This window comes from Prorops nasuta, unplaced genomic scaffold, assembly GCF_024137725.1.
Source record: "Prorops nasuta isolate Cenicafe-Biocafe unplaced genomic scaffold, Cenicafe_Pnas_1.2 PNAS00007, whole genome shotgun sequence".
In the NCBI taxonomy this organism is placed as follows: domain Eukaryota; kingdom Metazoa; phylum Arthropoda; class Insecta; order Hymenoptera; family Bethylidae; genus Prorops; species Prorops nasuta.
In genome coordinates, this window is record NW_027116804.1 from 4,197,229 (window position 1) to 4,211,794 (window position 14,566).

A 14,566-nucleotide genomic window follows, 5' to 3' on the forward strand; every position below is an offset into this window, starting at 1 on the left:
GAGGGCGCCCATGTACTTCCTCTCTAGAACGCGAGCTTCAAATAAAAAGGCAAAAAGGTCCGCAACATCCACTCCCGTCAAAAGATGTGCGCGTAGATGGATTCGAACATTGGCCCGTATTTGCCAATCGATTACGGTGCAAGATGCCCAATTGTAAGGGCACCACACAATGGTCGTGTACCAAATGTAATATACCGCTGTCTAAATTAGAGAAACAATTGTTTCAAAGATTTTTATTCACTGCAGTAAGCCTAATTCGACGACAATCGTCCAATAGCACAGTACTTAGGCTACATTATTAATATTAACTGTAATGCATACTGATGTAGATCTACATCAGTAAGTTTTTTTTATAAAAATATACTTTTTGGAAAATAAATATTTTTTTCTTTATTTTTCCCTTTATCTATGCTTAATTATCTACCTGTGTCAATTTATGGTATTAAAAAAGGAAAAATCATGCATTTAAGGGTTAAACACTGAAGTCGCAGTTTTCAGTGTAACGACTCGAACTAACCCGTCAGGCCCGCTGTGCACTGCTATGATTCTTCCCAATGGCCACTTTGAAGGTGGATAACGGTCATCTTGCATGATAACCAGCTGCCCCACAACAAAATTCTGCGATGGACGTCTCCACTTGCTCCTTTCTTGTAGATGGTGCAGATATTCAGCTGACCATCTTCTCCAAAATGTGGTCCTCAATTGCTGCAATAGTTGATAACGATCGAGACGGTTCTCCGCCAGGTGATCGAACTCGGCATTAGGTACCAATCCGTTTGGAGTGCCGATAAGAAAATGTGCAGGTGTAAGGGCTTCTAGATCGTCTGTGCTACCATTTAATAGATAGAATGGTCCGAAGTTTAGACAAACCTCAAATTCAATGAGTAATGTTGAAAACTCTTCAAATGTGAGTCTTTGTTCTCCCAGTATCCGCTTCAGATGATGCTTAGTGGATTTCACACCAGCTTCCCACAGTCCACCACAGTGTGGTGTATTGGGTGGAATAAAAGACCGATTAATCCCATCATTGGCTAGCGTGCTAGCAGTCTCCTTGTAAAATGAAGAAGCTGCTGAAAACATCTCGTGCAGTTCTCGCGCAGCTCCCTGGAATGTAGATCCGTTGTCACTATATAATTTGTGGCACAATCCCCTTCGTCCTGAGAATCTTCTAAACGCTGCTAGGAAGGAAGCCGTCGTCATATCGCTTACCACCTCCAGGTGGATGGCTTTAGTTGAAAAGCATACAAATAGAGCTACATAACCCTTATATGCTCGATGACCTCTGCCTTTAGTTGTCCGTAATTGAAAAGGTCCAGCATAATCCAAACCGGAAATTGAGAATGGGCGTGAAGGGGTAATGCGATCCTCAGGAAGATCTCCCATAAGTTGTGTGGCCAGTTTAGGTTTCGCACGCTGACATATTATGCAAGAACGTATCTCTTTCTTTACTAAAGACCTGTTTCCTAAAATCCAGACTTGTTGCTGGAGAAAATTTACAGTTAAGGTAAGGCCGCCATGGAAGGATTGCCTATGAGCTGATGATACATAGAGATAACTAAGATTGAAATCTCGCGCTAAAATAGGAGGATGTTTAGCCTCGTTTGGCAACGATGAGTGAGACAATCGTCCCTCAACCCGCAGTATACCATCACTCTGATCAACGAACGGTTTCAATTTATTCAAAGTATTTCTCTTCGGCAAAGGCTTGTCATTGATTAGAAGTTCAATTTCCGTTTTAAAGAATGAAGCTTGAGACATACGTACTATAAATTTAGTAGCATTCTTAAGCTCCGCCGCGGTTAAGAAAGTCAAACCCGAGAGCAAGACTGGGTCAGACCTTCTCAACCTGAATACTGGACGTAAACAGTAGGCTACGACTCGAATCAAACGCGTCAGGCTAGAATAACGCATTAATAGTTCGTTCTCAATAATGGTAGACTTCCGTACGGTATGTACCGCAAGTGATTCTGATCTCATAGTCTGCAATGAGTCCTGTTGATAGAACCAGCAAGGGCCGTGCCACCAGAGGTCTGAAATATTAAGGTCCGCTGGAGATAGCCCAAGCGTTATTAGATCCGCAGGGTTTTCCTTTGTCATAACATGTCTCCATTCTGCAGCTGGTAATTCCGTTTGGATTTGAGAAACTCGATTGGCAATAAAAGTCTTCCAAGAATTAGGATGTTTGTGCAACCAGGCGAGAACAACCTGACTATCAGTCCAGGCAACCACAGGCAAATGTTTAAAGACATACAACTTTTGAATATACAATACCAATCTGACCAACAGTGTAGCGCCCAGTAGTTCCAACTTTGGAATGCTTACTGTTTTAACTGGGCTGACCTTACTCTTGGCCATCACTAGAGTAACCTTAAACCCATTCTCCTGATCAGGTACTCTCAGGTAAACCACTGCCCTATATGCTCGCATTGAAGCATCTGAGAACCCATGTAGTTGGCACCCTGAATTATTCAAGGTTCCCAACCAACGCGTAATGGTTATTTTTAGAATGTCCACCAAGGCTCTACAATAATCCTCCCACCGTTTTACTATCTCATGAGGGAGAGGTGTATCCCAGTCCACTTTTATAATCCATAGGTCTTGCATGAGGATTTTAGGTAATATAGTAATAGATGACAACCACCCGAGTGGATCGAAAAGGCTGGTAATATGTGATAACACGCTATGCTTTGTGTGCACCTGACCTTTAATAGAGGGTTGCTGTATGATAAATCCAAATTCGTCTCGCGTAAAAGACCTGTTACGTACTGGGTAGTCGTGGCCGCCTATCGGTCGAGTTTCGGCTGACTTGACACTACTGTCTGGGTCAGTAGAAACGCCGACTGAGCTTTGCGACTCACAGTAAAATATACTAAAGTATTACACTCCGAGCGGTAAGAATGTAATGAGTTGGCAAGATTCGGGGTGAATGATAGTATGTATAAACATACGTTGGAACAGCAGGTTTGACACAAAACTATGTATTTTCAGGTATTACAATTATACTTACAGTAAACGCTAATTATGCTGGGTCAGCATTCGCAGGATTATTTACTATTTGTCGCAACTATTGGAGAGACTAGACTCTCCTATGGTTGTGGATTTCTCGCACTTAATTACTTATGATCAGTTCGTAGTAGTTGTGTTTGTCTTCCAGAACGGTACGTGTTAGGCACGACTGAAAGATGTACACTCGCGACAATTTCTACACGACTTGTTTCGGATTGAATTATACTAGACTTAACTACCAATACACGGTGACTGGGCAAGAGATTTGTTAGAATACGGTGGAGTACTCTGCTCCCGTGGAACGAACACTAGAGTTACGACCTTGGAACGCGGATGATGCGGCAGCGGCTAAGCTTGCATAGAATAAGACTCAACCTGAGGGTCGCGGAACTCGCATATATGTAGGAGGCTTAATAGGTCATGTGTCGTCAGTAGCGCCATGATCTTTCGACACATGACAACCAAAAAGTCTCCACATCCACGGCCGACGCCCAGGGTTTGACGCATTTCCGGAAAAGAAGTCCGGGTTTCAGCATGTTCAATACTACCGGTATTGCACACGGACGCGTGCGATCTACTTTGCTTCGGCGAGGTGGCTGACCCCTACGTTACACCTCCCCCCTTAGATGAAACATTGTCCTTGAGGTCAATGTTTCCAGGACAAGAAGTATGGGGTAGGCCACCTGCCGAACGTTTTTAGAAGAGTTTGGTGCTTATTAACTAAAGGGTAGCGAGTCCCGTGGCATTGATATTGGTTCCAGGTAGGGCATACTCTGCGCGTGGCGAATCGTTTGTTGATATGGCATTCTGACGGTGCATACAGGAAGCATTGGCATGCTTTCGGCTGCTATCGTTGGAGTGCTTTGAACTCTGATGGAGGTGGTTGACGTCGGGCTGGCACGCGCAGGTGTCGGATTTCGTTTAAACCACAGGGCCGCAGCAATTAATATAATGAATATAAAAAGAGATCCGGATGAAGCATATGAGATGATAGATGCTCTAAGGGTGGTAGAATCTTGACTCTGTAGGTCCTTTGCTTTTCGGGCTATGTCCTTGAGGGCTACGCTGTTTTTGGACAGATTCCAGTCCGCTAATGGTTTAGATTTAATGGCCTGTATCTTTATCAGTTTCTGTAGGGCTGGTAGGTGACCTTCGGGTAGAAGTTCGGGGAGAGGCATCGGCTCTAGGGCTTCGAAGTGGGTCACATCGGACACCATCAGGGTTTGCAGAGATCGTAGCTGACTAGATGTAGTGTCCGCGAAGCATCCAGCTTCTAACTGTATAATTCCATCTCCAAGGATGGTTTCAGTCCCTCTTACGTTTCCTTGGCAAAGAAGGGTGATTTGTTCAGGTTTTGGTAGAGAGTATGACCAGGTTCGGGGTTGGACCAGGGGTGTCCAGAAGGGACCGCGGAAAGAGGCGACCCTGATGTCGCAACCAGTCCATTGTTTGGTGTCATGGTGCTGGAGGATGGATAACTCACATTCCTGGTTATACGAGATCTTATGAAGGGGTGTTCCAGGAGCGCAGTAGTATGTTTTCAGGTGATGGAGGCAATAGGAGAGAGATTCGGAAGGAATGGGGGTGTAGAAGCGTTGGGAAGAGGAGACTGCCAGGTAGGGATGGGCAGGTTGAATAAAGGTGGTGATAGTTTGGTTATCGGGACGATTATGATGGGTTCGGTAAGGATAGGTTTTGTACAGATTGTATTCTTCCTTGTTGAGGAGAGGAATTTCAATGACGACCACCAGTTGTCCTTTGTAATGATTAACATGTAGGTGAGAGAGTTCTTGGATGTCTTCCATCATTAGTTCTTCTTCATCGAACGGCAGGGAAAATCCGGTCTTAAGGGTGACTTCCTGCAAGGCCTGTTGTAACCGGGTAGGTGTAAGTATCATGGGGTGCAAAATTTTACGACGCGCGAAGAGAACAGCATCCACAAGGAATAAAATACTGGTCCTGTATTGGTCTGTGTATATTTCCACTTGCCGGATATAATCTCGATGTACCCTCGCGTGTTTTTCTTGATCAAGGGCGTCATCGGTGAGAGCAATAGCGTCAGCCAAGGCCTTGGTTTGTTCTTGAAGCTCTTGGGTGTGGTTATTTAGGCTAGTGATAGAAAGACGCAAGGCGGAGAATTCCGACTGTACCACATGCGTCTGTTTTTCTAGCAAATGGGCGGTGTGTGCTCCTTTTTCTTGTAACTTTAATATTTCGCTGGTGTAATATTCGCCATCTTCTTCGGTCAAGGTACCAAAAAGGGTTTTAGAGAGTCCTCCTACGAATCCTAGGGGAACGCTTCTATGGTTCCGATTAAGGTCTGTAGGATGTAAACCTCGGCGAAGTATGGAAGCAAAAAGTTCAGTGTCAACAATTTTACGTCCGATCTCTTCGAGTTTACTGTCATTGATGCATGAGATGTTGCCCTTGCACACATTGAAGAGAGTATCATAGAATTTTCCGAAATTAGGGGCTTGGCTAGTCAAATTGGCTAAGTGAATGGTTGTGACGACCTTCCATAGCACAGGATAGTACTGTAGGGTTGCGATTTTTTCGAAGAAGATACCAGGGTTGTGTTTCAGGTGAGTGATGTTGTATGCGTGGGTCCAGGAGATCTGCGTGAGGCTTAGCATCATTATAAATAATATATTTATAATGGTCGTCATGGTAATATCGGTTGTGTAGTGCAGTGAATCTCGTGCGTCATGAAGTTGGTGTTGCAATCTCGAGCAGAGTGGGAAATTTGGTATAAAAGTGAGGTTTTGGTAAGGAACGATATTGTACTCTGATTAACTCCAGACTAGCCGGTTACAGTGTTGACAAAGTAGAAAGGGACTGTTCCGTTGAGAAGGGAAAATGGCAAGAAGAAGATATCCGAGTCTCCTAAGCTTTGGCGGAAGGCGGTTTGCAGAAGGGGTGGCGGTACACACTCGCTCTGGTAAGTAATGTGATAATTGTGGGTGGTTGAAATTAGGCTACAGTGAATGGTTATTGAGGTTATAATTTGTTGTCTTCGTTTTAGTGGTGGTCCTGGATATGGAGGAGATCAGGTGGATCCGGGAAGAAAGGAGGTCCTCTCGGGCTGCCAACGATGACTTGGCTGACCGATTGATGGAGACCTGGTCCTTCAGGGAGGACTTCGACTTCCTGGGGCTACGCTGGCTCCAGGACAGCGGATGGAGGAGGATCAACCTCCAGATGGAAGATCCCTGGAGCGAGTGGGAGCCAGAACTCACGGAGCAGGAGGTTCTGGAGTGGCACGGGCTGGCGTATGTTAAGTTTAGGAATTAAGAAATATTTGTATAAAGAGAAAAACCTGTAACAATGTATGGTAAACCAAAAGAAATTCTTGCGTCTTTATGTATTAATTGTTTCCCTTGCGTCCAATCCTATGGGATTCCGATTATTGAGGAAGGGGAGGGACAGGGTTCGAGGAGGGGCAGGATTGTAGTGGTTTGGCGGGAAACGGTATTCTGGATTTAGGCTTCCTTCTGAAATCGTCTTCTTTCTTCTCTCCACCATATATATATATATACTTTTATTTTTCTTCCTTACTTGTATACTTGCACATAGTTTGATTTCAATCACTTGCTTCCTGACTAGGTGTTGAAATTATATTATAGTTAACATAAGGTTAATAAATTTGGTGCATAAGCACATTGAGATAGGAGATTCAGAGACTCCGTTGGACAACCTTAGTCATATAATTTTCTTAGTGATGATTTAGATATTGATGGACCTGGCTACGCCTTACTTGACCTGGTGTTACCTTTTTGCTTGTGCCTTATATTTCCTACAGGGATAGTGCAGCAAGTAATTAGGTTCTTGGAGGGCTAGCGTTGGATACACTTGAAAAGGGTCTTTTATCCAGTTGGATTTGTTCATGCCTGCACTGAGAGTCATACGATTGATCCATCTCCTCAGTGTTATCTACTATTCATTCTTTTATTTCTTATTTATATATAGATATTTTCTTGTAAATGATTATCACTTCATTGCTCTGGTCTTTAAAAGTTAACGGTAAATTTGGGGAGAAATCCCATGTATAACTGTATAATTATCTTAACTTTATACTTGTAAATTGATAGACAGAGCAGTTATAGAATATAATTCTTATTTTGATTTTTATTAATGTGTATTGGTAATTTTCCAAGAGAATCCAATTTAATTTCACAGCATGCCACGTCCTTGAAAAGTCTCCAGCCGGCAAGCCTCAGACTGGCTCATATATAAAGTTCATGAGCCTGGCGCTCTTTATAAGTAAAGTCTGTGTGCCTTTGCAATGATTTCTTGTTAAAATTGGGTCTTCCCCACAATAGCAGGAATTCATGTCGCAAATGTCCTAACAATAAAATGACTTAAAAACGCTAACTTCACATTGGTCAAAACCCGGTATTAGAGATTATTGATTAAACCGTCTGAATGTCTAAAATTGAAGAGCTGGCAACGTTGCAGTGCATTTGGTTGTGTTTGTGAATATCCATGAGTTCTCTTAAAATCAGAAATTTGAACTTTTAGCAGCTAACCTTAATTACTCTGTACCCTGTTACAATCTTCATAAATTTTATCTAATCATGCTAATAAAATAGCAGATAAATGGGAGGCTAGCAGTTTAGCAGATATCATTACCCTTGCATTAATGGAAAGCAAATTTCATCAGTTGATAGAAAAATTACAGAACATGAATGAGAATAAGTGATTTGCAGCTGATTTGATAGCCTTACTTGATAATTGTAGTAATTTAATATTCAGGATAAAAATCGAATTAAAGTTAGCAAATAACTTTGCAAATCTCTTCTAGTAGTGTATGTCCCTACGTTAATGAGCCAACACTCATTATAGCAGTGTGGTGCTACTTACCTGATGCATTGTGAAAAGCAAGGTAAAGCATGATTAGAAATATTTTTGCAATCACTGCCAATGGAATATAAATCTATAATATCTAAAATAATAAGATTGTCAAGGATACTTAACATGAATTATGCTGGTAAGTAATTTAATTCACTTTTTGATGTTGACAATTAATAAATATTTATAAAATTGTATTATAGTTACTACAATATGCAAGATCTAAGGAATTAAGTGCGTCAGACAAGGATGAATGGGAAATGCTCTTACTCGGGCATAGAAAGTGAAAGATAATGGATTTATTAATTATATCACTGATGAATTCATGAAGCATTATGTTGATAATGGCAAGTTGGAATGTCATGATTTATATATACACGAGAATTTAGCATCCTGTATGCTGGCTATTGAAAGACACATTTTTAGGTTGGTGAATATTATACTTAGCTATAGTACCAAAAATAACGCAAATGGAATATGTTTTGTATTGATTTATAAAGCTTATTTAATTTCAGGTAAGTATTACGAATATCACCAAAAGTATGAAAATGGAGAGTTCAAGGATGCAGCGAGTTTTTGGTCAATCCTTTGGTTTCTAATTTAACACCTAAAATATTAAAATATTTAAAACGGGTTGTTAAACAATTTGTATATCTAATATAACTACTAAGCTATACTTTTCGTTTTCCTAGTTTTTGGCTGAATTTTTTGACTGATCATAAACAATTCTTGGAAGCAGAAGCCGTTCTTCTTTCATCCAACGATAATTTGGAGTTATTACGCTACATGGTAGTATATGGGAATCATTCAAGATAAATTCGAAGAGAAAGCAGATAATTTCAGATTAGCGGTCGTTAGAAATTTGGAGTGAGCGTGAAACTTGAAAGAATGTCAAGAATAGTATAAAAAATCATTCTTCAATATATTCAAAAATATATTAGCTTTTTAATATGACTATTCGCGAGCCTGAATGTGTTTATATACATCGTTATTTGTACAAATAAAACAAATATATCATGTGGCTTCGTTTATAAAGTACCTATTGCAATAAATCTTTTATAATTCACAGTATAATATATAAACGTAATCTTAATGAAGAAAAAGAAATATATTGAAAGGTTAATTCATTATATCCTGTACCCTACTTACAAACAACATTTAAGATTTCTTTCATCCTCATTTATAATGCAGGACTTATATCCAAACCTAATACTGGAAGGCAAATCTTGTAACATTTACCAGACCTAAGAAAGCAAAGGAAATATAAGTTTTAAGATAATAAGTTTTGAAAATCACTACTAAATTGTCAGAATGATACATCTACATCTTATTTTATTAATACCTGAATAACAATTCTCTTTTTATTAATTATATTTAATTTCTGCATGGAGATCCCAAATTCTTAGCAGAAAAATTGACAAAGCATTATCTCATTTTTATTCATCGACTAAATGTAGTTCATCAGCTTTGTTAGAAACCTGGACCTACGAAGCATAAGAAAAACCACAAAGGATCATATTCGAATACATTTCATACATGATTATCAATAATATTACTCATCTAGGAAAACAGGTTGGCTTATTATATATGTGGAAAGCATGATGCGTAAACTATCTGAATTGTAGTTCCATTTCTTAACTTTGCTTAATTCCTCTGATTGAAATCAACATGATGATTGCACTTGATTCTTGGCAGGACTTTCCATAGTACCTTTACACCTGGGATAAAGAGACATTATAACTAGCATTAATTTTACCAACTGAGTAGAGTAGCAATGCGGTTCCGATGACAGGGAGTGGGGGAAGCTGTTTTGTGGTGTGGAAGGGGGATGGGTGAGGATAAGACTCTCTTAGTATGGTAGTGGTGGGGATGAGGAAAGAAATGATCTTATAGTGGGATCGAGTTTGGTTAGGGAGGGTGGGGGTATTTTTCACCCTATGTCACAGTTGGAAGGTCGGGACTGCGACATTTTACCACCCATTAGAGGAACTTTTCGTCTACAAGGTTTGCAGCACTGAAAGCACAAAAGTTTTATTCAAGATAGGATCCCTATAGCCATTTTAGGCAACTACTAACACATACAAGGTACATAATGAGTTTTTGACAGGATGAGGTTAACTGAGAAATAATTCCAGTGAGAAAATAAGAGCAATATATAGTATAGAATTGGAATACTTGGAAAAATATATAAGAAATATTAATAAATGAATTTAATTGGTTTTTGTATATAATTAATGAAGAATACTTTATTGTCACATCGCATTGAAGAATGGAGATACAATTAGATAAGTTATCATTTATTTTTATATATCTATCAAATGGTTAAATTAATGTAAGGGCAAAATTCTTTGTTCAAATGTGGCTTTAATTTTACAGATTAAAAAATTATAACCTGATGATTGACTTCGATGCATAATCCATAGGAAATAATAAGCCAATTGAGATTTTCCATTGATTTATGGATGGACTTACATTTAGCGAAGACTGCATGCTCAAATCTACGTACCATTGTATACAGCTGATTAAACTCATATTTATATTTCATTTAACAAAGGCATTAATATGAGTCGCACTTTGCTAGAGCATAATGTTCATGTATTTATGAATTCTAGTGTATTACCGCCGATGAGTTGGGCGCTAGTCATCCGGAATCGACACGCTTAGTCCTGTAGGGACTACTTTTGGCTGTAATATTACTACGCGTAGGTTAATATATAGAGGTGAGGACGAGAGGCGGTAGATCGATCTACGACATCGTGCGAAGCGAAACTGATTGCGAATCAGAAGAGTACTTGCTGTTATTTGGACACAGCAATTCGGGACTTATGGCACAAAATGTGAAGTGCTAGTAGGTTTTGTCATTGGACAATTCGTGAATTGTAGCCGTTGACATGCACGGCAGCGACAAATACATTTTGTAAAATTGACTAGTGAATAAGGTATTATAGTGAGGCTTTTTTCTTCTGATGAGACGAGGTTTTTTTGGGCCATGGTGTAAAAGTTATCCAATAAACGCTTTGTTTGTTTGACTGGAGGATCAACTAAACCTGTGGAAATTATTTCATTATCCTTCCCAGAGTAGTGAATAAGTACAGTTGCCCTGGAGAAAAGAGACAGTTCGCAATAAGCCTGGATAATTTGTGAATAAACATTTTGGTCCTTCGAGCCGGATCTCTGGGAACTTGGTAAACTGTAATTTTCTTTAGTTACTAATGACATCAGGCGTGTGCTATTATTGATTGTAAGAGATTAAAGATTAATAAGTGATTGAGTGTTTAACGTGACTTAATTTGTAATCGGTGGATTTGAGGTGGATGTTAATTAAAGGTGAAATAATTATTTGGTATAATAAGGCAGAATAGATAAAGGTCAGACGTGATTGGAGATATATGTGATAGTAACAGATTTATGTACGCTATTTGAGAACGTAGGGCTGTTACATTTTTGTTGTTGCGTGGCGCAGTAGTTCGCGAAAGCCTTACAATGGTAAATAATACGAAATGAATGATAAATCAACAGTGCTCTCGCAAAGCGGAAATAAACAATACGCTGAATCGCATTAGAGGAAGAGATCAAAGTACATTAAGCCGAGAAAGTGTGCAGTTACGTATAAATGGTGTAAAGGCAGCTTGGGACGAAATTCGGCAGCTAAATGCAGAATTAATAGGTCTAGAGGACGCGGAAGCGGTACTATACCAAAATGACAATGTCTTGGAAAGATTGCAACAGTTGTTCGAAGATGCTCGGGACGAACTGACATTGATAAAAAATAATATTCCGGATGTATTATCCAGTACGATGACTTCATCTCAGGGAGATGGTAATGATGATGGTAGTGGAGATTCTAGGACGGCTAAACTGCCTAAATTAGATCTGCCATCATTTTCTGGAAAGTATGAGGACTGGGAAAGTTTTAGTGACTTATTTGTATCCCTAGTTCATAGTAGAACGAAATTGTCAGATGTAACCAAGTTGCAGTATTTGAAATCATGCCTTAAGGAAGGTGCTGCTGAATTTGTAAAAGGCATTTCTGTCACCGACGCGAATTACGTATCAACGTGGCGGGCGTTAAAGGTCCGCTATTGTAATCCGAGGCTGATAGTCCGAAATTACTTAGTAGAATTGTCCTCATTAGTGTCGGTAAAGAGGGAATCCGCAGAAGGGTTACGCGGGTTGTTGGATAATGCACAAAGAATAATAAGAGGGTTAGGAAATGTGGGGATGCCAATAACCCAGTGGGACATCTGGCTGGTGCATATAGTATCCAGTTTGATGGATCCAGAATCACAGAAGTTGTGGGAAGCTGAAATAAGCAAAAAAGACCGCGGAATAGTTACACGGGCATTGGAAGGAAACCAAGAGCCTGTGGTGCTGGAACGGTTTCCTACCTTTTGTGAATTCATTGACTTTCTAGAGAGACGCGTACAGTCCTTGGGTATGATAGCGTGTACAGAGTCGAAAAAAGATTCCGAGACTAAATTACCGTTCGGGAGTAATCATAAAATGAATACGCGTTCAAAGAAAATTTTACATGCCAGTGCTTCTAGTTTGACATGTCAGGCTAAAGAGAAAAAATGCTATATATGTGCAGGTGATCATATGGCATTCCAGTGCGCAAATTTCATTAAGAAATCAGTAAAAGATAGGCGTATCGCGGTCAAGCGTAACAAGTTATGTTTTAATTGTTTGGGAAAGCACACATTTGCGTTATGTCTAAGCGAACGCCGATGCAACGTATGCAATGAGAAACATCACACGTTAATACATGTAAAAAAGGGCAATCAAAATATAGCGGCAAAAGAACCTACACTAGGTCCTTCCTCTGAAGCTAGGAGTTCTGTTAATACTGTAACTGCTTTGACAGCAAATGTTATATATCAGAAACGCATAGTGGTATTAGCGACGGCTCATGTAGTTGTAGAGGCATCGAATGGTATACGATGCACTTTTCGAGCCTTGTTGGACCAAGGCGCTGAATGTTCGTTGGTTTCAGAAAATGTTCAGACATTAAAATTGAAAAAATGGAAAGTTAACATACCACTATCTGGCGTAGGAGTTTCACAATCGGGCATTGCAAAGGCAAGAGTAAATTTCAGGTTGAGATCGATTTATCATACTGAATTTGAATTAAAAGTCAACGCATTGGTATTGCCGCGACTTACTACCCAATTACCGTCTCGAGAAGTAACAATGTGGGAACATCAGCCGGCTATAGATCAGTCATTAGCTGATCCTCAGTTCTATCAACCTGGTCAGGTTGATTTAATATTAGACGCGGACGTGTACGGACAACTGTTATTGGATGGGCTACACAGATTTTCTTTGTCAGGGTTAGTTGCACAAAACACTAGCTTGGGGTGAATTATTTCCGGTTCATCGGAATCTCGGGGCTCATGGCGGGCGGAGAATCATTCTCTAAGAATCCCAAGGATTAACATACATTATTGTTCGAGTGATGAAAGCATATCTCAAGCGTTGCAAAATTTTTGGGAGATTGAGGAGATGTCTAATGAAAAAATACAGCTTTCACCTGAGAATGAACAGTGTGAGGATATATTTAAGCGGACACATAAACGTCTAGAAGACGGTAGATTCATGGTCCGGTTGCCGTTCAAATCGCCTTTGCCACGGGTCGCAAAGGAAACGCGCAAAATTGTCTTAAAAACGTTGTCGCAAATCCATCGTCGACTTTTAGGTGAAGAGCGTCTAGCTGAAGCGTACAAGGAGTTCATGGAAACTTATGAAAAATTAGGTCATATGGAAAAAATAACCGGAGAGACCATAGAAAATGAAAATGCATGGTACTTGCCGCATCATGCAGTAGTGCAAAATGATCCTTGGAAGGTTCGAGTCGTATTTAATGCGTCGCGTAAAACTTATAATCACAGTCTTGTTTAAATAATTATTTGCATACTGGACCTTCGTTGCAAACGGACCTTTCACTAATTTTAACTAATTGGCGTAAATATAGAGTGGCATTTACTGTTGATGTGGTGAAAATGTTCAGGCAGATAATGGTTCATCCTGCCGATAGAGACTGCCAAAGGATTTTATGGGCATCAAGTTTAAGCGACCAGGCGGTCGAATATCGTTTGAATACCGTGACTTATGGCACTGCTTGCGCACCCTATCTTGCTATTAGAGTCTTGCAAGAATTGGCGCGAACGACAAAAAAGTTACCTTTAGGGGCCAAGTGTTTGACACATAATACGTATGTGGACGATGTGTTTTCAGGGGCTGATAATTTGGTAGGGGCAAAGGCAAAACGAAATGAGTTGATTACCTTATTGCAATCAGCAGGCATGGAGTTAAATAAATGGGCAGCTAATGATCAGTCTTTAGATCCCAATTCGGCTATAGATTCAAATAAACTGGCTAAATTAATTGACGAATTATCACCCATTAAAACCTTGGGAGTTCAATGGCTACCATCTGAAGACATGTTCGGATTTAACATTGATTTGTCCGGATGCAATTCGCAATCGCCTACCAAAAGATCGGTTCTGTCCAGCATTGCAAAGTTGTTCGATCCTTTGGGAATATTATCGCCAATTATCGTAGTGGCGAAGATAATTATGCAGGATATTTGGATAAATAAAAGCGATATGGGACGCACCATTACCTGCCGATATAGAAAAGCGATTAACTACATATTGTAACAATTTACCTTCTATAGCATCTATTGGAATAGAAAGGTATTTAGAGTTTTCGC

The 14,566-nt window shown here is 40.0% G+C and overlaps 3 protein-coding genes across 3 annotated transcripts; 2 read left to right on the top strand and 1 right to left on the bottom strand.

The window, feature by feature from the left end:
• Positions 1-465: 465 nt before the first annotated feature.
• On the bottom strand, positions 466-2,427 carry LOC136774910 (uncharacterized). Its single transcript, XM_066729383.1, has one exon. It carries the CDS (start codon positions 2,425-2,427, stop codon positions 466-468), a length of 1,962 nt encoding a protein of 653 aa, XP_066585480.1.
• Positions 2,428-11,358: 8,931 nt separating this feature from the next.
• Positions 11,359-13,215, top strand: LOC136774911 (uncharacterized). Its single transcript, XM_066729385.1, has one exon. The coding sequence runs from the start codon at positions 11,359-11,361 to the stop codon at positions 13,213-13,215; it is 1,857 nt and encodes a 618-aa protein (XP_066585482.1).
• A 141-nt stretch (positions 13,216-13,356) lies between these two features.
• Positions 13,357-14,513, top strand: LOC136774912 (uncharacterized). Its single transcript, XM_066729386.1, has 3 exons — positions 13,357-13,441; positions 13,550-13,698; positions 13,743-14,513. The coding sequence occupies exons 1-3, from the start codon at positions 13,357-13,359 to the stop codon at positions 14,511-14,513; spliced, it is 1,005 nt and encodes a 334-aa protein (XP_066585483.1).
• The last annotated feature ends 53 nt before the right edge of the window (positions 14,514-14,566 follow it).